Raw genomic sequence first — 21,292 nt, 5'->3', positions numbered from 1 at the left:
AAGTTTAAGAGGAACATGAATGGAAACTTCTTCACTCAGAGGGTCATGAGAGTACGGAACAAGCTCCAGTTCAGGTGGTGAATACGAGTTCAATTTCACCATTTAATAGAAATTTGGATAGGCACATAAGAAATAAGAGCAGGAGTAGGCCATCTGGCCCATCGATCTGCTCCGCTAATCAATAAGATCATGGCTGATCTGATTATGGACTCATCTCCTCCTACTTGCCTTTTCCCCATAACCCTTAATTCTCCTACTGTGTAAAAATCTATCTGCTGCTTCACTGGGCAGATAATTCCACAGATTCACCGCTCTTTGGGAAAAGCAATTCCTCCTCATCTCCATCCTAAATCCACTCCCCTGATTCTTGAGGCTATGTCCCCTAGTTCTAGTCTCACCTGCAGGTGGAAACAACTTCCCTGCCTCTATCTTATCTATCCTTTTCATAATCTTATATGTTTCTATAAGATCTCCTCTCATCCTTCTGAGTTCTAGCAAGTACAGTCCCAGGCGACTCAACCTCTCCTCATTGTCTAACCCCTGCATCTCTGGAATCAACCTGGTGAACCTCCTCTGCACCACCTCCAAAGCCAGTATATCCTGCTTGAAGTAAGGAGACCAGAACTGCATGCGATACTCCAGATGCGGCCTCACCAGTTCCCTGTACAGTTGCAGCATAACCTCCCTGCTCTTAAATTCAATCCCTCTAGCAGTGAAGGCCAACATTCCATTTGCATGGATAGGTACATGGAGGCCTATGGTCCGGGTGCAGGTCAATGGGAACAGGCAGTTTAAATGGTTCAGCACAGGGCTGATGGGCTGAAGAGCCTGCTTCTGTACTGTGCTTTTCTATGACCCTATGACTTTAAGTTTATAAGTGATATGAGCAGAATTAAGCCATTTGGCACAACAGGTCTGCTCCACTCCATGGCTGATTTATTATCCTCCTCAACACCATTCTACTGCCTTCTTTGCTTTAACCTTTGACACTGATACTAATCAAGAACTTATCAATCTCTGCTTTAAATATACCCAATGCCTTAGCCTCCATGGTCATCCGTGGCAAATCCACTCCAGAAAATGTGTACTGGAAGCACCCACTTTTTTACAATATAATTTTTGCCTCTGTCAAGAATTTTTGCACTTTCTCTTTGAAGGCTTGCAGAGGGACAACCCAAGCCAGCAAAACATTTCAGCTGCTCTGCAAAATGAGCAGTTTCCTCCTCTTCCTTCTGGAAAGGCTAATTGACTGTCCCGAACCTGTAAATTGTTCTGTGTTATGAGTTACCCTTTTTTTTTCAAATGTTAACCATACTTTTGTACCTTTAACCATTTAAAGGGACAAAAATTATGCAAGGTGTCCCAAAAATCTATTCAGAACTTATATTTCTTGACAAGTACTTAATGGTACTATAAATATCATTCAATATCCTGTTTATTCTGCCAGTGGTTCTCTGGATTACTCATGGAGGTGAAGTGCACATAGTTCATCTAATTTGAAAGCTGCATTCTCTGCTGGGACCATCAAGGTGTATTGTTTTTAAGCAATATGACTTTTAACCTATTCTCCCATCACAGTGAACACTTCAAGTAAAGAAATTTCAAAATTGTTAACAAATGTACTCACCATGATGATAAACATCACTTTCAAGGCCATTCACAAACACAAATGTAACTCCAGTATCTGACACCATTGCCAAATGAACAGAGCTGGTAATTTATGCCTCGACTCCTCCTCCCACTCACGGACATGTAAGACACAGCCGCTTTCTGTCTGCCTTTAATCTCTCCCTTCTCCGACTTAAGCTTTGAAATTTCAACTTTACTCAGTTGGATCTGTAGAGCAACATTTATAATTATGGCTATTTTAAAGGGCACCAGGCGAAATCCGGACCCAGCTAATGGAAAGTCTAAAAAGGCTGACGAGTTCTCGGAAGAACCCTCTTGGGTGAAGAGATTAGAGTCTCAGATCAGCAGTTTCGGCACTGAAGTAACTCAACTAAAAGAGAAATTTGAGAAAAAATTGACTCTTTGAGCCTCGATCTTAAAGAAGTTAATCGAAATGCAGCTGACCTTTCTTCTCGTTTGGAAAAGGCTCAACAACAATTTGTGGATCTGGAAGCTCGGTCACGTCGGAATAATATTCGAATTGTTGGATTAAAAGAGAAATCAGAATCTGCCGACACACTGGATTATTTTGCTAAAATGTTTCAGTCTTTATTTCCGGAGGTTTGTTCGCAACTGCCGGAGATTGAAGTGGCTCACAGAACCGGTGCTTTAAAACTTTTGGATGAAGGTAAAAACAGGCATACTGTTGTGCGTTTTCTCCGTTTTAGAGATAAAGACCACATTATTAAGCTTGCAAGAAAACAAAGGTGGTTTCATTTTCAAGGTTAGGAGATTTGCTTTTCTGAGGGTTTTCCACTTGAAATTGTTAAGCGTGCTGCATTCACTTCAATTATGAGATTACCGTATCGAAAAAGCTCTTTCCATCATTACAATACCCTGCCAAATTAAGGCTAAAGATAGAATGGATAATTTAAAGATGGCGATTGTTTTTCTTTTGTGCAAATATTTCAAGAATTGTTTTGGATGTGTTTTTCTTCCCTTATCTAATATTATGAAGGTTACTTTCAAAATTGAAGGTCGTTTTGTTCTACAAAAAAAACTGTTCCTTCCAATTTAATTATATTGAGATTCATGTTGTCTGTAATGAGTTTTATGTTCGGTCGAATGAGACAGAGATTACTTTTTTCATTTTTTTTATTATTTAGGTAGGTGGAGTTTATTAACACTTCTTTGCTTTTCTTGGGGATTGCGTCGATTGATATTGACTTATTTCTGGGCTTTTTAGTTTGGGTAGGTTTTTTTTTCTTTTTTTATCCCCATTATGAAATCCCAGAGCATACGCAAATTATTATTATTATTGTTGTTCATCGCCGCCATTTTCGATTATCTTATCCTGTCATGCATCTAACTACTCTTTTTAGGTTCAAAGTCTCATGATGATATCTAAACAGTTAAATGTTTTAAGCTGGAATGTCCGTGGTTGGAATCATCCTATTAAGCGTAAGAAAACATATAAAATTATTAACTGATTCCGACCTGATATAATCTTTGCTCAAGAGACGCATATCAGGTTATGTGATGAGAAACGATTTTTTAAATCTTGGAGGGGTCCTCAGTTTCATGCAAACTCTCAGAGTAAAAATAGAGGTGTTTCTATTTTTATTGATTCTAATATCCCTTTTAATCAGGAGGACATTATAGCCGATATTAATGGTAGATTTTTGATTGTTAAAGGATTAATTTATCATAGGAAAACTGTTTTGGCTAATATTTATGGACCAAATGTAGATGATCCCTCTTTTTTTAAAGCTGTCTTTGCTCTGTTACCTGATTTAAATGAATACATGTTATTAATGGGTGGTGATTTTAATACTTGTTTAAGTTCTTTAATGGATAAGTCATCACCCAAACATCAACTCCCTAATCGTTCTGCATCACTTATTAATTCCTTCTTAATTGATTATGGTCTAATTGATGTATGAAGGCATATGCATCCTAGCAATAGAGAATACTCTTTTTACTCACATGTTCATAATGTATATTTGAGAATCGACTATTTTATAGTTGACCCTCGACTTCTGTTTAATGTTCAGAAATGTGAGTATGATGCAATTGCTATCTCTGATCATGCTCCTTTAAATCTAATATTTGAACTGAAAGATGTTGCTTCAACCTGACCATTTTGGCATTTTCCAGAACACTTGTTACAAAGTTCAGAATTTGTTGAGTTTATTGAAACTCAGATAAAAGAGTTTTTTTCTCTTTAATAATACAGGAAATGTCTCAAAGTTAGTAATTTGGGATACATTAAAAGCCTATTTACGTGGTCAGATTATTTTGTATATAGCTAAACTGAAGAAACAAACAAGAATAGAATTAGATAAAATCTCTAAACAAATTAAAGAATTAGATAGCATTAATGCAATCTCTCCAAATGTTGTTTCATTTAAAAGAAGAGCAGAATTACAATCACAATATAATTTATTATTAACATATCCTATTGAAGGATATTTCCTTAAATTGAAAAGTCAATTTTATATTTTTGAGGATTAAAAATAATAAGCTCTTAGCCTCCCAATTAAGAGCAGCTAGAGCTAAAAGGCAAAGTTTAAAGATTTGTAAAAATAATGGAGATATAGCAAGTAACAATGAAGGCATTAATAATATTTTTCAAGATTTTTATTCTGATCTTTATAAATCTCAATTTCCTGCAGATTCCTCCAAAATGAAGGCTTTTTTTTACATAAGATTAAATTTCCTCAAATTTCTGCTGAAGATCAACAGATGTTTGATGCTCCAATTACTGAACATGAAATTCAGAAAGCTATTTTATTAATGCAATCAGATAAAGCTCCTGAACTCGATGGTTATTCGGTAGGATTTTACAAAATTTTGAAAGATCACTTGTTCCGTATCGTTTGGAAATATTTCATGAATCCTTTGAGAAGGGTAGTTTACCTTCTTCCTTTTATGAAGCATCTATTTCCTTCATCCTTAAGAAAGATAAAGATCCTACTGAATGTTCATCATATAGACCTATTTCACTATTAAATGTGGATGCAAAAATTCTCTCTAAGGTAATGGCTAACCGCTTGGAAAATATTTTAACTAAAATCATCTCTATGGATCAAACGGGCTGTATTAAAGGCCGTTACTCTTTCTCTAATGTTCAGAGATTGATGAATATTATATATTCACCAATATCTAAGCAACCTCAATGTGTTATCTCTTTATGCAGAAAAGGCATTTGATAGAGTTGAGTGGCCATATTTGTTTAAAGTATTAGAAAAATTTGGTTTTGGTAATAATTTTAATAGGTGTATTCAAATGATTTATAAGAATCCTATTGCCACGGTCATTACTAATAATTTCAGGTCCCCTTTTCTACATTATCTCGTGGTACTAGACAGGGATGTCCATTAAGCCCTTTATTATTTAATCTTGTATTGGAGCCTTTGGCTACAACACTATGTGAAGCTAAAAATATTCATGGTATCTCTATGAATGGAACCATGCATAAGATTTCTCTTTATGCAGATAATCTTTTGGTGTTTATTTCGAATCCTGAGGAATCAATTCCTAATCTTTTGGAAACACTAAAAAACTTTGGTAAATTTTCAGGATATAAACTTAACTTGAATAAAAGTGAATTGTTCCCATTAAATGCCCCTGTTTTTATATATAATGATATTCTTTTTAGAATTCTTAATACTTTTAAATATTTAGGTATTATAATTACTAAAAAATATAAAGATCTTTATAAAGCTAATATAGTTCCTTTAATGGACTCCATGGAACAATTATTTTCTAGATGGAATCCATTTACTCTCTCTTTAATAGGCCATATCCATGCTGTGAAAATGATGATTTTACCTAGATTTTTATATATTTTCCAAAATATACCAATCTTTTTAACTAAAAAATTTTTTGATCAAACTGACTCTCTTATTTCTTCCTTTATTTGGAACAATAAAAGACCAAGAATTATTAAGTATCATTTACAAAAATCTAAAAAAAGATGGTGGACTTGCACTTCCTAATTTAAGACTGTATTATTGGGCTGCTAATATCAAACAATTATGTTTTTGGCTATATTGACTCGACAAGAGCCAAAGTCCACTATGGGTTGATTTGGAACTACAAGTTGTTAAATAATTTCATTTAACTTCAATATTAGGAGCTCCATTACCTCTACAACTCTCTAAAATTCCAAATTTAAATCTTTACAGTCCTTACAGATTTAGTTTCAGTTTCACAATATTTTTAATTTTAAACAATTTAAGTTGTCTAGTTTTCTATATCGAAACTTTTTATTTAAACCTTCAATAACCGATCCCATTTTTCACCTATGGAAAAATAAAGGGATCCGTTCTTTTACAGATTAATTTTGTGATGGTCGATTGATGACCTTTGAAGAGTTAATTAATAAATATTCTCTCGCTCAAAAACATTTTCTTCAGTATCTTCAGGTTAGACATTTTTTTACAACAATATTTATCTAAGTTTCCATGTTTGCAAGAATCTAATTTGTTGGATACCATTTTGAAGTTGAATCCTTTAGTGAAAGGTTCTATTAGCAGAATTTATAATTTACTTTTGTTACAAAAAGAGAACCTCTCACTAAAGATTAAACAAGATTGGGAGAGAGAACTTAATATGACCTTCGTTAATGAAGATTGGTTGCGTGTTTTGAAAAACATAAATTCTTCTTCTATATGTGTCAATCACTGTTTAATTCAGTTTAAAATTGTTCATCATTGTTATTTAACAAAGGAGAGACTATCTAAAATATTCCCTAGTATAGATAACCACTGCGATAGGTGTAAAACTGAAGTAGCTACTTTGTCACATATGTTCTGATCATGTTCTTTATAAAAATCATTTTGGAAATCTTTATTTTCTACAATTTCTAAAGCTCTTTAACTTACAACCTAACAGATTGACTGTTCTATTTGGAATAGTTCCACATCATATTCAGGGTATTTCATCTTCAGATCAACATGTAATTGCATTTGTTACATTATTGGCAAGAAGGGCTATTTTATTAAAATGGAAAGATACTTCTGTCCCTACATTAATTGAATGGTTTTCTCAAGTAGTTATGTCTCAGTTTGGAAAAAATTAGTAGAACTTTTGATCCCCGATTCGACTTTGAGAGAAGATGGGGATCTTTTGCCAAATATTATCATTTAATTTGAATTATTTTTATATGATTTCCTTCCAATTTTATTTTATATAAATATGAATTGGCGGTTGATGATTCTTTTATATATATATATATATATATAGAGGATGGCAAGACGTATTGCTCCAGGGGTTGATTCCTAATGGGTTTTTTGGTAGTTAGTGGGTTTTCTTTTTCTTAGATGGGGCTCTTTTTTTTCCTTTTTTCCCTTACATATAAATTTTTTTCCATTTTTATATATTATGATCAGTTTTTATTTCCTTCAGCCTTATTAATTGTATATATATTAAATTGTTGAAGTTTTGTATCCACTTTATAGCTGTAGAAGATTATGTACCAATAAAAAGATTCTAAAAATGAAAAGAATTATGCCTCGCTGATTATTGACCAAAGAAATGGATCTAATTCTTAATCGAAGGTATCAAATTCCCACTGTTGTAAGTTAGCCACTGCAGGCAGCACCCCATGACTGAAGGAAACAACTGCATCATTGGAATGATTAGTCTTGCAGAACTGATTGAGGAGCACAGGGCAGGAGGCCATATGCAAAGAGCCTGTTTCCACCATCTTCAAAATCACCACATCCTATCTGCATAAGAGCATATAAAAATAGGAACAGGGGCTGTCTACCTGGTCTCTGAAATTTGCCCTTCCATTCAATAAGAATAAGGCTTTACTGCTCCAGGCTTCATCTCCTTTTTATGCCAGTTCCCCTAGCCTTCAATTCCCTGATTTTTCAAAAGATTATCTATTTCCAACTTCCTCCAATGGTCTTATGGTCCAGTCTCACAATACTCTGGGGTAGAAAATTCGATATCCATCACACTGAAAATTTTCAGCTATTTATGAGACCATAAATCTGTCATCACTGAAATATGTGAAATGCTGAATAAGTATCATTAACCACACACCCAGCTAGTGGCACAGTGGCAACAGTGCCGGACTCCGGAGTGAAGGCTCCCGAGTTCAAATCGAAGTCAGGCCACCCCCAAGCATGCTTTCCATCCATGCTGGGTTGAGTGTTGAGCTGGCCACTTGGCCCCATAAACAATACAAGAGTTGAGTCAGGAACATCCATATCGGGACCCGGTTAATCCGAAAGGAGACCAATCCTGACACCACGCGCCAGACAAGAATGGCTGACTGGTGCAATAGGCTAAAAACAAATTAACCACACTCAGCTTCATAAAGCCCAGGGTCATGTGGATTCACCAATTCCCCACCACACCTTCTCTAAATCTCTGCTTTGTCTTGCAATCTGCTGCTCGTGACTGCATCAGGCACTGTGCTCACACAGAGAGATAATTTCACCCACTTCATTTCAGTGAAGAGCAGGTGGGACCTTGTGCAGTGAGATACTGAACAACAAACAGAATATGCTGGAAGAACTCAGCAAGTCAGGCAGCATCAATGGAAGGGAATTGTCAATGGTTCAGTCCTGATGAAGGGTCTCAGTCCAGAACACCGAATGTATATTCCCCTCTGTAGATGCCACCTCATTTCCTAAGTTCCTCTGTCATTTTGCGTTTGTTGATCCAGATTTTCAGCCTCTGCAAAATTGCTTGTGCAGTGACATATTGTTGGTTTCTCACAAATGTAGTAGAATTTACCAGGACCTGGTACAGAGAGGAAATGAGGCCTGCATAGATCAGTCAGGCATCACTGAATACTGTACACTTGTGTCCCAATAAGGGCATAAAAATCCAGATCATTTACTGACATACAAAGCTTTCCACTTCCAAATGTGCAGGTGGTTGTGTATTATTGTCTGTTTGTCCTGACGATAAATGCTATATAAATGCTATATTCCCTGGCAGTGCAATAATCTCTTCATGCCTCAGAAAGATGGAAAAACTAGATATTTTCTATGATCAGCACTGCTCAGAGAAATTCTGTGTGTGTGTGTGTGTGTGTGTGTGTGTGAGAGAGAGAGAGAAAACCATCTACGACCCAATAAATCAATGCATTACTCCCCTGAAAACAGCAGATGGTCAAACACTTCTGAAGAATCAGAATACCATTCTGCTGAGGTGGGCTGAGCATTTTAACACCCTGCTTAATCAGGATTCTGATGCAGACCCACCATCCTGGATGAACTGCCTGAACTTCCTCCTACCCATGACCTCAGTCTACCACCAGCCTTCCAGGAGGTTCTATCAGCTGTCCATTCCCTTAAGAACAATAAGTCCCCTGGCACTGACAATATCCCTGCCGAGTTACTGAAGAATGGAGGGTACCTGTGTATGCGCACCTTCTACCAGTACATCACCAAGGCCTGGACTGACGAGAACATCCCATAGCAATGGAAAAATGAAAACATTGTTGTAATTTATAAGAACAAGGGTGAAAAGGCCATCTGCGGCAATAGTAGGGGCATATCACTCCTTTCTGTTGCCGGAAAGGTCCTAGCTAAGGTGAAGCTTCAGAGGCTCATCAGCAACATCACCGAGTCAATGCTGCCTGAATCGCAGTGTGGATTTAGGAAGAACAGGAGCACGATCGACATGATCTTCACAGCCCGGCAGCTTCAGGAAAAGTGCCGGGAGCAACATCAAGACCTGTTTATGGCCTTTGTCGACCTCTCCAAAGCATTCGACATTGTGCAAAGTGAGCTCTTATGGGATGTCCTCCTCAGGTTTGTCTGTCCCAATGAATTTGTTAACATCCTCCACCAATTCCATGATGGGATGACTGCTTGGATGACCATAGGAGGACAAGAGTCTGAGCTCTTCTTTGTACGCACAGGGGAAAGGCAGGGGTGTGTGCTAGCGCCAACGCTCTTTAACATCTTCCTCTTGTGTGTTACCAAGCTTCTCCAGAATGAGATTGAGGATAGCAGCATTGTGGCAGTGGACGTCAGATTAGATGGCAACCTCTTTAACATCAGGAGGCTCCACGCAACCACAAAACTCCATAGAGAGCGGGTCCTGGAGCTGCAGTATGCAGATGACTGTGCTCTTGTGGCCCATACTCTGGAGGATCTTCAGACTGTCCTTGCTGTGGCGGTGAGAGCGTACAGCAGGATGGGGCTGACCGTCAATACCACCAAGACAGAAGTGGTTTGCCAATGGAGTACCAGTGTCCCACCCACCCTACCTGCCTTCACTGTTGGTGATGAAAAGCTGTCAGTAGTGCCATCTTTCAAATATCTGGGGAGCATTCTCTCCGAGTATAGCAGCATTGACAATGACATCCAGAGCCGCATTAAACAGGCATCAGCTGCCTTTGGGAGACTTCAGCGTAGAGTCTTTCAGAACAGGAGCCTTCGTCCCTCCACAAAGGTCACCGTATACCAGCGCTCTGTGTCACCACCCTCCTTTATAGTTGTGAAACTTGGGTAACCTACAGCTGTCACATCAAGTCCTTGGAGCACTTCCACATAAGCTGCCTTCAGTGCATCCTGGGAATTACCTGGCGTGAGCGGGTGCCTCACACTGAAATACTTGGAAAGATCAACTGCAGAAGTATTGAGGCCATGATCAGCCAGCGTCAGTTGCAGTGGCCGGGGCACGTGATAAGGATGCCCCCATGTCGGCTACCCCGCAGAGTGTTGTACGGCCAGCTGCATCATGGTTGACGCTCAGCTGGAGGGCCGAAGAAGCGCTATAAAGATCAGATGAAGAATGTTTTAAGGAAGTGCGAGATCAGACCTGAGGACATGGAGGATGTTGCTGCTGACCGTATCACTTGGCAACAGCTGTGTAGGGACGGGGTTCATATTCTAGAGATGGAAAGAACAACCAGAAGAGAGCCAGGAGAAATGCAGCCATGGTTGCCATCACTACTGCCACTACCACATATACATGTCCCACCTGCAATATAACTTGTGGGTCCAGGATAGTCATCAAAGATCTCACCGTTAAAGGAGTGGACATCATCGGATTCTGTGGACAAACAAAGAGAAGAGGTGGGGGGGGGGGGGGAGTGATGGAGTGGAGGAGGATGTTGTTCAAGGGCTCCCCGCCACTTCCATAATTCCTCACACCACTTCACAATGCAGCAACAGCAGCTGGATGTCACAGCAATAAGAATTATCAGAACCAATGTGGAAAATGCCCAAAGGCCTTCTGAAAATACTTGTTCTATCATTTATCTGCATAGTCAGTTATCTCTTCACGTTGGTATTTGCATACCTATGTGCATTTCTGCTATCCATGTTGCTTACTGTTTAAAAGTACCTGGGCCAATGAAGTCATCCTCTGTGGCACAGTGCGTTTTAAAAGTGCTGCTTAAGGGAACAATGCTGGATTTTGCTTTACATTATCCACCAACAGAATGTGGACTTGGCTATAAAACTAGCATTAACTGAGGCAACCTCAAAGTTGCCACCCTCATTGAGAGAGTGGTTAAGAAGGGGTATGGTGAGCTGGCCTTCATTAGTTGGGGGGATAGAGTTCAAGAGCCACAAGATAATAGTGCAGCTCTATTAAATTCTGGTTAGACCACACAAGGAGTATTGTATTTAGTTCTGGTCATGTCTTTATAGAAAGGATGTGGAAGCTTTACAGAGTGTGCAGAGGAGATTTACCAGGATGCCTCCTGGATTGGAGAGTATGTCATATGAAGACACTGTAGGTTGAGTGAGCTGAGTCTTCATTCTTTGTAGAGAAGGAGAATGTGAGGTGAATTGGCAGAATTATATATGATGATGAAAAGATGATGATAGAGTGGACAACCAGTGACTTTTTCCCAGGGTGGATACAAAGGGTCATAACTTTGAGGTGTTGGGAGGAAAGTAGAGGGGTAATATCAGAGTTAGGATTTTCACATGGAGAATGGTGGGTGTATGCAACATACTAATGGGTGTGGTGATTATGGCAGATACATTAGGGACATTTAAGAAACTTTGATAGGCACATGGATGTGGGAGGAAAGGATTAAATTGATCTTGGATTAGGTGAAAAGGTGGGCACAACATCATGAGCCAAAGGACTTCTACTGTGTTCTTTGTTGTTCTATGAAAATCAGATCCCCATGCAGACATTAGTCCAGGGACATCCGGTGGGTGCAGAGATAACATCATTGTGTGCTCTATAGTTACAAGGCCAGTCACTTAAAACTTAGAAACATAGAAATTGCTTCTCTTGGAGGGTAGAGAATCTGTAATTGCCACCCCTGTGGATGATGGATAATCAGAAATTGATAAATAGGTATAGTTAGGGTAATTGAAAGATCAGAGAATGTCAGGCTTTTGGGACCTGACACAGAAGAGGAATTTAGGCTGGCTGAGATCAACCAGGATCATATCGAATGGCAGGACATGCTTTGGGGAAGCCTGGTGGCCAGCTCCTGTTCCAGTTTTCTTGTGTTTGCTCCACAACCTGAACATTGCAAGTCAGTAGTAAGTGTCAGAGGAAGGTCAGCACACAGACCAAAATCCTTCGGGGCATGAGGAGTAGGCAGAGGAGCAGGAGGATGTGCAGGACTACAGGAGAGATTTTCCAGGAGACACCGGTAATAAAGAGCCCATTGACAAGAAACATCATATCAAAGGAGAATACATAATCATAGTCCACAAAACCACTCGCTGTCTCTAACACGAGGAAATCTGCAGATGCTGGAAATGCAAACATCTATATATAGATGCTGCCTGGCCTGCTGTGTTCCACCAGCATTTTGTGTGTGTCACTGTTTCTAACACCTGTAATGTTCATCAGTTATTATCCCAAGTGAGCCCTGATGACACGTCCCTCATACCATCGTTTGCAGGACTACCTGCAACAATCAGAACATAGTAATGAAAGAATCTCTGATCCCATTGCTGAAGTCTGTCAATATAACTGAGCAGCTCACCCTGACATTTCCTGAGGATGTGAGGGCGGATTGACACAATGGAGGAAACAGCCACGTATCAACACCAGGTTCTTCATGTGGTGACTTTGGTTGAGCTCTGGGCTCGCTCTACACAGGAGCTCCCTCTTTATATCTATCTAACTAATGAGAAAGTCCGGATCTTGTTCAGTAGATCTACAGGTTGCCTGTCTCATCGCTGAAGCCTCTATTTCCTCCGAGGTTGGTGAAGTTGTGTTGCCTCTTTATGTGGCATTAAATGCTGATACCCTCTGTGACCACTGTAGAGAATGAGGTGAACTACTGGGAAATACACTTGACCCTATATATGCACCATAGATCATTTCAAACACAGCTTTCTTCCGTTTCACAATGATTTGCAGGTGATCCCATGGGCTTCAGGGCTTAATATTGTGCTGCCTCAAGTATGGTTCCACAAACTGCTTACATACTGTTCACCTTGCTGAACCACTTTAATGGTAAAAGACATATTGCAGAAAATGCCCTGGACTTTTCCTGGTAGATGCTTGTTCTTACCTCCAAATCTTTTTCATTAACAGTATTGTTTACTTTTGAAAATGTCGTCAGGATGTTTACGACAGCTTCTACATTTCCAGGTTTGGTGATGTTTGGCTCTTGTGAGGCCGTAGATAATCGAAGAAGAAGACTGGAAAAATTATTTGTCACTTCAGCAGGAGACTGTGTCACCTGCAAAATGAAAGTAGAAATGCTTCTAAGGACCTTTATGTACAATGTACTGTGTATGTTAATCAAAATGGCTTCCTTGTTTTGTTAAGAGTAGGAATGCTTCTTTGTATGATAAGTGCTTTCTCTCACAGTTGTTTAGCTTTAGACTTGCTGATATCGGGATTGTATTCATTTGTTAACCAATGGGGGAATGTTATTTTGTCTTGTGGGGCTGGGAGCTTGGGGGTTTTCAGGGAGTCGGGAAGAAGACGCCGAGGAAGGTGGGCTTGCGCTGCACTGCTTGGTTGACCACCAGGGTGATCCCAGGTGCGAGGACTTGGAGGTCGGAGGAAAGTGACGAGGGTTCGAATGGTTCGATGGTTAAGCTCCAACGATGTGCACTAAACTGACTGAACTTTGAGAAGTTGGCGCCTTTTACTTTATTTTCTTTTCCTTCATATATACCGTATTGCATAGTACTCTTTTAGTTTTAGTAAAATCTTTAAAGTGTATTCCATAACGGTATCTGGTGTGAGTTTGATATTGTGTGTGTGCGCACAGCATAAACTGGATTCTCACAGCACCTGCGTGTACGGGAGGTGGGGTTGGTGAGTGGCTGGATCTCCTTTTCCCCTAGACGCATACCAGCCTGTTGGGTAAGTGTTACATTTACTTACAATGAGAGCACATCCCAACTAGCAGAATCCCTGTGAATATTCAATCCGGGTAACTGCTCTGAGAGCTTCTGAGCACAAACTTCAGATACCGAAAATATACTCCTTTGGTTACAGTGTTGAGGGATGACTATTTGAGTATAAAACTGGTCATGGTGTAATCTCTTTATTATTGTAATCATCTCTTCAAACCTTTCCAAAAGCAAGCTCTGTGGTTAAAAAGGCATACGGTGTATTGGCCTTCATCAATCGTGGAATTGAATTTAGGAGCTGAGAGGTAATGTTGCAACTATATAGGACACTGGTCAGACCCCAGTTGGAGTACTGTGCTCAGTTCTGGTCGCCTCACTACAGGCAGGATGTGGAAATTATAGAAAGGGTGCAGAGGAGATTTACAAGGATGTTGCCTGGATTGGGGAGCATGCCTTATGAAAACAGTTCGAGTGAACTCGGCCTTTTCTCCTTGGAGTGACAGAGGATGAGAGGTGACCTGATAGAGGTGTATAAGATGATGAGAGGCTTTGATCATGTGGATAGTCAGAGGCTTTTTCCCAGTGCTGAAATGGTTGCCACAAGAGGACAGAGGTTTAAGGTGCTGGGGAGTAGGTACAGAGGAGATGTCAGGGGTATGTTGTTTTACGCAGAGTGGTGAGTGCGTGGAATGGGCTGCCGGCAGCGGTGGTGGAGGCGGATACGATAGGGTCTTTTAAGAAACTTTTGGATAGGTACATGGAGCTTAGAAAAATAGAGGGCTATGGGTAAGCCTAATCATTTCTAAGGTAGGGACATGTTCGGCACAACTTTGTAGGCCGAAGGGCCTGTATTGTGCTATAGGTTTTCTGTGTTTCTATGTTTCAAGCGATCAATAGCACAACAACTTTAAAACAACTCTCAGATGTGTTAAAGTACTGCAAAGAGTTTGGTTAAATCCTTCCATTGTATCACATTGGGAATCCCACCACACAAGTCAAGCACTTTTCTCTCTGCTGCCATCAGGAAGATCATGCAAAAGCCTCAGAACTCACTCACACCACCAGGTTCAGGAATAGTTACTACCCCTAAACCATCAGGCTCTTGAACTAGAGGAGATAACTTCATTGACCTTCTCTTGCCCATCACTAAACTGTTCCCACAACGTGTGGACCCACTTTCAAGGATACTTCCATTCACGTTCTCAATATTTGTTGCTTATTTATTGTTATTATAGGAATATTTTTATTTTTTCTCAGCTCAACTGGTAAAACCTGAGGTACAGGCAAAACCAAGCACATTCATTTCTCAATTGCTAGAAACTTTCGGACTATTATGGTGTTGTTTAGTATTGTGGTTTCTAAAGATTTACATAAATACTGCTGTGTAGGCCTAATTGTTTAATTCTATTGTGTAGTGACTTTGGGATGATACCAGCTGTAGATGTTACTATTGGAACAATGTAATCTGGTTGAAGGGTCTCGGCCCAAAACTCTTTGTTCTTCTCCATAGATGCTGCCTGGTCTGCTGAGATCCTCCAGCATTCTGAGTGTGTTGCTTTGTATTTCCAGCGTCCGCAAGTTTTCTCACGTTTGTGGATCTATTAAGTAATTTGTTCTTGCTTGTTTATCGTGTATTATTATATCCAAATGGTTATTATGGATTTTCTGAACTGCACTAACAGATTGGTGAATAATATAATTTGTAGGAATCTGAATTTAAAACTTGATTAGTCTTGTATTTATAGCAAGGTATAGTTTCTTTTATGAGATTGTATTTTAAAGCAAGATTTTGGTGAACGATGTTTACCACTTGATTATGCCTGTGTAAGTAATCAGATTGAGTTGAACTGATGCAGGGTCCTGTAATGTATTGAATTGTTTCCTGTTTTTTTTGGCATTTCCTACAGTTATGGTCTTGAATGTGTTGGTCTTTTATTATGTATGTTAGATTGTTTTTTGTTTTAACCACCTGGTCTTGTATTGCCACAAGGATCCCTTCTGTTTCTGGGAAGAGGTCTCCAACTCTGAGGCATGCATTTGATGCTTTCTTGTCAAGATCTGATCTGCTGAGATCATGGTCATGCTCTTCTATTGATTAATTTTTTCTTCTATATTTATAATTCCTTCATTTTTCTTGGTTGTGCTTTCATTGAAGTTTAATGGTGCGTACTTCTGATCAGAATTGCAATGGGTGGAGTGCTGAATCCTGAAAGTATATACTTACAAGCTGTTTACAACTGGTGTGTAAATTTATTATATCTGTCATTCCCTTTCTTTCTATCCTAGGTAGTGGTAATCTAAACGTGTTCAAATGTGCATTGTGTTTTCTAAAATTTGTCATTTCTCTTCTTACTTTTTCTTTGTAAATTTGCCAGCTCAGTTTTGACCAAGGTATTATATCAAAAGAACACTTTAATATGGATATTTCTTTATTATATTTTTACTATTGAGCTCTGTTTGAGAGATTTTCTTAAGCCTTGAAATAAATTCTGTTGGAAGTTTTTCTTATATTGCTCCGTGATCGATTTTCTTTCCTTGTTGATATCCCGGATACTTATATGTTTAATATTCATCCATTGGTTGTATTGTATTCTGCTGCTCTGTTTTGTATTCCATCAGCTCTATTGCATCTTTCTTTCTGTTTGATGCTCTGCACTTATCAAGTCCAAAATTAATGTTTATATCTTTAGAAAATAGTTCTACTGTTCAAATTAATTGCTTTAGCTTTACTGACGAAGATGTGTCCATATATAGAAGGTCTAATTCAGTTGGTTGTTTCGGATTTGATTCCCAATTTTCCTTCAATGCCGTACATTAGAAAGTGGGTTTAAAGGTAGACAGAACCATTGCAGGCTTAGAGAGTCTCCCTGGAAAATGCTTTACATACTTTCGTACCCTTATGACATTCTTTCTGCTCTTATGTAAGTATATTGTGATTATCTAAGTGAGTGGTGATTCATTGCAAGATGCATGATGCTTCAATTTTATATATAGTTTATAAATAAGTAATAGGACAATATTCTGATGGATCATTTGTGATTTCTGCATAAGATAAGAGATATGCTTTACCTTCTTTCAAAAATTTGGGTAGGTTTTCAGAATTTTTAAGAAAATTTTTGATATGTATTAATAGGTACATATGAAGGTAAGTAAGTTGTTATACCAATAATTACAAATATTATCACTACTTGTACTTTTCCAGTTGTAAGTATTTTTATAACTGCTTTTAGCAAATCCATTGTAATTTCAGGTGTTTGCATTTCTTCATTTGTATGAGTGCGCTCTTTTACCTCCCTGATCTAGCTTGCTTCATCATTGTGTGTCACCCTGCTTGACCAGATATGAACCAAAAGTTCATCATCTCTGTGTTTGTTGGTAATTCTGTGGCTGGGGTTAGTAATATTTTGGCACATCAAATTTAGTTTCAATGTCCTGTAAAACCTCTTTTCATTGATTCTGTTATGGTTAATGGTTATTGGATTTATTGTGTATGCCCACAAGAAAATGAATCTTAATGTTGAATATAATGACATATATCTATTTTGATTTTTAAAATTACATTGGACTTTGAATTTTGGTTAAATCTTATATTTGAATACATTCTTTGCAGGACCTACCTTAAGAAGGTTATAAATTTCAGGTATTAGACAGAAATCATGTTCATCATCATATTGCCCATTCTTTCCACATCTTCTTCTCCTGACACCTTTCATTCCCATACAGGGGATTTCTGCAGTAGAATTAAATTTTGTCGTTCCAAATTCGCTGTCAGTGCATGGAATTTCATCTTCTGTTGAAAGAAAAGTTATATAGCTTTCCATAAGGTAAATAGTCTAGTTTCCCCAAGCTTATGTCATGCTCCATGAGTGTATTTGATAAGTTCTGGCTTGGCAGAGAGGGCTTTGACAGAGTTGACCTAGTCTTGCTGCTATTTCTTTTACTTTATTATTCACCTGCCCAGTACTTTCCACATTGGCTTGTTTGTGTTAAACTAGAATTGATGCTCCACAGACGACAATGCCAGGGGCTAACACCGCAGCCTTATGCCAGTCGGACATGAAACTAAAATCCTCTTTAATCTTACAGACAGGTACTTGGAGGAATATTTGTACTAAGTTGTCTGCTTTAGCTCATGCTGGCAGAAGTTTCTATCAGCCGGTGTGGCAAAGGACAGATACCTGCATTGGACATGCAATGCAGTTTTGGCTCCAAGTTTGAGGAGGGCACGGAGCGACCACTCCCCACTGAACATCGACGGCTCCTCGGTAGAGATCGTAAACAGCACCGAATTTCTTGGTGTTCACCTGACGGAAAGTCTCACCTGGTCCCTTAACACCAGCTCCATAGCAAAGAAAGCCCAGCAGCGTCTCTACTTTTTGTGAAGGCTGAGGAAAGTCCATCTCCCACCCCTCATCCTCATCACATTCTACAGGCGTTGAGAGCAACCTGAGCAACTGCATCACTGCCTGGTTTGGAAATTGCACCATCTCGGATCGCAAGACCCTGCAGCGGATAGTGAGGTCAGCTGAGAGGTGGGCCTCTCTTCCCACCATTACGGACATTTACACTACACGCTGCATCCGCAAAGCAAACAGCATTATGAAGGACCCCACACACCACTCGTACAAACTCTTCTCCCTCCTGCCATCTGGGAAAAGGCACCGAAGCATTCTGACTGTTACGACCAGACTATGTAACAGTTTCTTCCCCTAAGCCGTCAGACTCCTCAATACCCAGAGTCTGGACTGACACCAACCTACTGCCTTCTACTGTGCCTATTGTCCTATTTTCCCTCTTATGGGGTGTATATAATCCTGTGCATTCTAATTGCTTCCAGAAATTCCAGCCATTGCTGCTCTGCTGTCATCCCTGTCAGTCAATCCTGGCCATCTCTTCTCTCATGCTTCTGTAATTCCCTTTACATGGACCATGACTTCTGCCTGTTCACCCTCCTACTTAAGAATACTGAGGACTCAATCTGAGATATTCCATATCTTGGCACCTGGAAGGCAACATACCATCCAGGAATCTTGTTCTCACTCACAGAGCCTCCTGTCCCTTCCCCTGTGTAACAAATCCCCTATCACTACAGCATGCCTCTTCTCCCCTCTTTCCTTCTGACTCACAGAGGCAGAGTCAGTGCCAGAGACCCAGAATCTGTGACTTTCCTCTGCTAGGTATTCCCCCCCACCCCCAGCAGGATTCAAAGTGATATATCTGGTGTTGAGGAGGATTGCCACAGGGGCACTGTGCACTAGATTCTTACCACCTTTCCCCTTCCTCACCGTCGACCATTTTCATGTGTCCTGTATCTTGGGTGTAACTACTTCTCTATATTTCTAAACTATCACCCTCCTCAGCCTTCTGAATGATCCGGAGTTCATCCAGTTTCAGCAACTCCTTAGCGCGAATTGTTAGAAGCCGCAGCTAGTTGCTCTTCTCGCAGTTGTAGTCGTCAGGGACACTGGAGGTCTCCCTGCCTTCACACATTCTGCAAGAGGAGCATTCAACTGTCCTGTCTGGCATCTCTACTCTCCTAGCTGAGCAGATATAAAAAAAGGGAAAAAAACTTAAGCTCAAGCTTTTCTTTCCTTTTCTTTCTTTACTGAAGCCTCTCTTTGATGAAGCGTTGAAGAGCTAAAGCCTCACGGTCACCACTCTGACTCTGTCCACTCAGATGACTGACACAGTGACAATAGCCTCTGCGCTACCCCTGCCTTCCTTTAATTAGCTCTTGTCAATCAATCCCAAATGCTGATTGGTCGCTGGTCGAAGCTCTGTTTCACTATCATGACCTGCTGCTGCCTTTTTGTACTCAGGCAGGGGACCTGATTGAAGTCCCCTACCTTCAAAACTTCCAATGTCCAGTTTGGCCGCAGGTCAAAGCTCTTTTTCTCATCACTCTCATATGTCACAAAATTTGTTGCTAGTTTTTTTTGTGGCAGCAGTACAGTGCTACATAAAATGGCTACAATTCTGTGCAACAGCCCCTGTATTGTGTTGCCATCTGTTCAATTGGGTCATACAATACTAACTTAATTTATAATGTTAATTTCCCTTTGTCAAGACATAATTTACTGTTCAGAAATCTACTTACCTGGTAAAAACTTTGTAGTGTAGTTCCCTTCAGAAAGAGTCTTGACCACTGCTTTCTTATCCTCTTCGGTCAGAGACAAGCTAGAGAATACTTCATGAACCACAATGGTGCTCCCATTTCTGAATTAATAAAAGCAGAAAAAAAGTATTAGAGCAGATGAGCAGCTCAATACCAATGTATTGAATGACATTTCCCTGCCTTTTGTGGAGTAATTAAGACAGAATTAGATCCTGGTTTCTCTCTTCAAAATGTAAATCTGGAGATGCAAAAGACTTTTTGTCCTAGTGATTCAAAGGCTCCTTCAGACAAAAGTGACAGGGATATGCAGTACATTCCAGTATTGAGAATATGTCATCTGACATAATTTCCATCAACTTTATCCCAGCAATGCTGGTTGCTAAGTCTTGTTAATTTCCGGTATTCAGAAGAGAATTTAAATGAAGGGAAAATGTAACTTGAACTGAAGCAAATACAAAAGCTGTTTGTTTGAACTTTACATTCATTTTGAGACACAGACTTGTGACCAATGGTGCTCTTACAATGTGTCTTGGGCTACTGTAATATCCAATTCAACTTAGTTCTCCCTTCCCAAAGCAACTGGTGCAGAGACACATTTTTATTCCAACACTTCTCCTTCACTGGCAGGTGCAAGATGCTGGCTGATCCCTTGGTTTCATATCTCATGAACACTAACAGCCGCTACAGTTGGCCCCGTGTGCCACCATGCATTTATTTTATACACAGTTACTAAGGTCGAATCCCCAACTCCACCCCTAAGACATGAAGAGCAGGTGTATTTGCATGTGGAAACCAGCCTGAGGTGGTGCTCAGACTGCACTCAATGAAGAGTCTGGAGAGTATATAAAACTACCTAGATTGTGGTGCACAGGTACCCTACTCACTTCTGGAAGTAATTCAAATGTGCCTATAAAGTCTCTTGTTTTTGTTAATAACTGCCAGGTTAATGTTGATAGTAAGGTAAAATGATTATAAGGATGAAAACTAGCCCCATGTAAACGTTCCAGAAATATTTCATTGTTTCTTGTGCATTTTGCAGTTCCCTCCTATTAATCAGGCTTTCTGTAGTTTGCCATTAACTCTTTAAAACTAAATAAATATCTACCCTCAAAATACTTCACTTACGAGAATCCCAAAACTTTTACGGAAGCGTTTTCATCCACCTTTTTGTATGCTTGATTAAGCTGAGGAAAGGATAGAAATATAAAAAAACACATTTTCAAAAACAGAAAAACAGAAGTTACACAATTTTACTATATTAACATGTGTAAAATAAAATCCACGTTAATATTTTAAATTG

At 39.5% G+C, this 21,292-nt stretch overlaps 1 protein-coding gene across 1 annotated transcript in view; it reads right to left on the bottom strand.

Annotated features, from left to right (window-relative positions):
* LOC140733772 (adhesion G-protein coupled receptor F1-like) overlaps nucleotides 1-21,292 on the bottom strand; it is a 37,082-nt gene that overhangs the window by 8,918 nt on the left and 6,872 nt on the right. The window contains exons 3-6 of the mRNA XM_073057525.1: nucleotides 21,118-21,176; nucleotides 19,975-20,093; nucleotides 17,495-17,667; nucleotides 13,082-13,252 (exon numbers count right to left, since the gene is read on the bottom strand). Of these exons, the coding sequence (XP_072913626.1) occupies nucleotides 13,082-13,252; nucleotides 17,495-17,667; nucleotides 19,975-20,093; nucleotides 21,118-21,176 (522 nt within the window). The remainder of the gene's footprint in view (nucleotides 1-13,081; nucleotides 13,253-17,494; nucleotides 17,668-19,974; nucleotides 20,094-21,117; nucleotides 21,177-21,292) is intronic.

This window comes from Hemitrygon akajei, chromosome 9, assembly GCF_048418815.1.
Source record: "Hemitrygon akajei chromosome 9, sHemAka1.3, whole genome shotgun sequence".
Taxonomy (NCBI): Eukaryota; Metazoa; Chordata; class Chondrichthyes; order Myliobatiformes; family Dasyatidae; genus Hemitrygon; species Hemitrygon akajei.
Note: the sequence above shows the minus strand (reverse complement) of the source record. Positions and strands in the feature narration are given on the sequence as shown.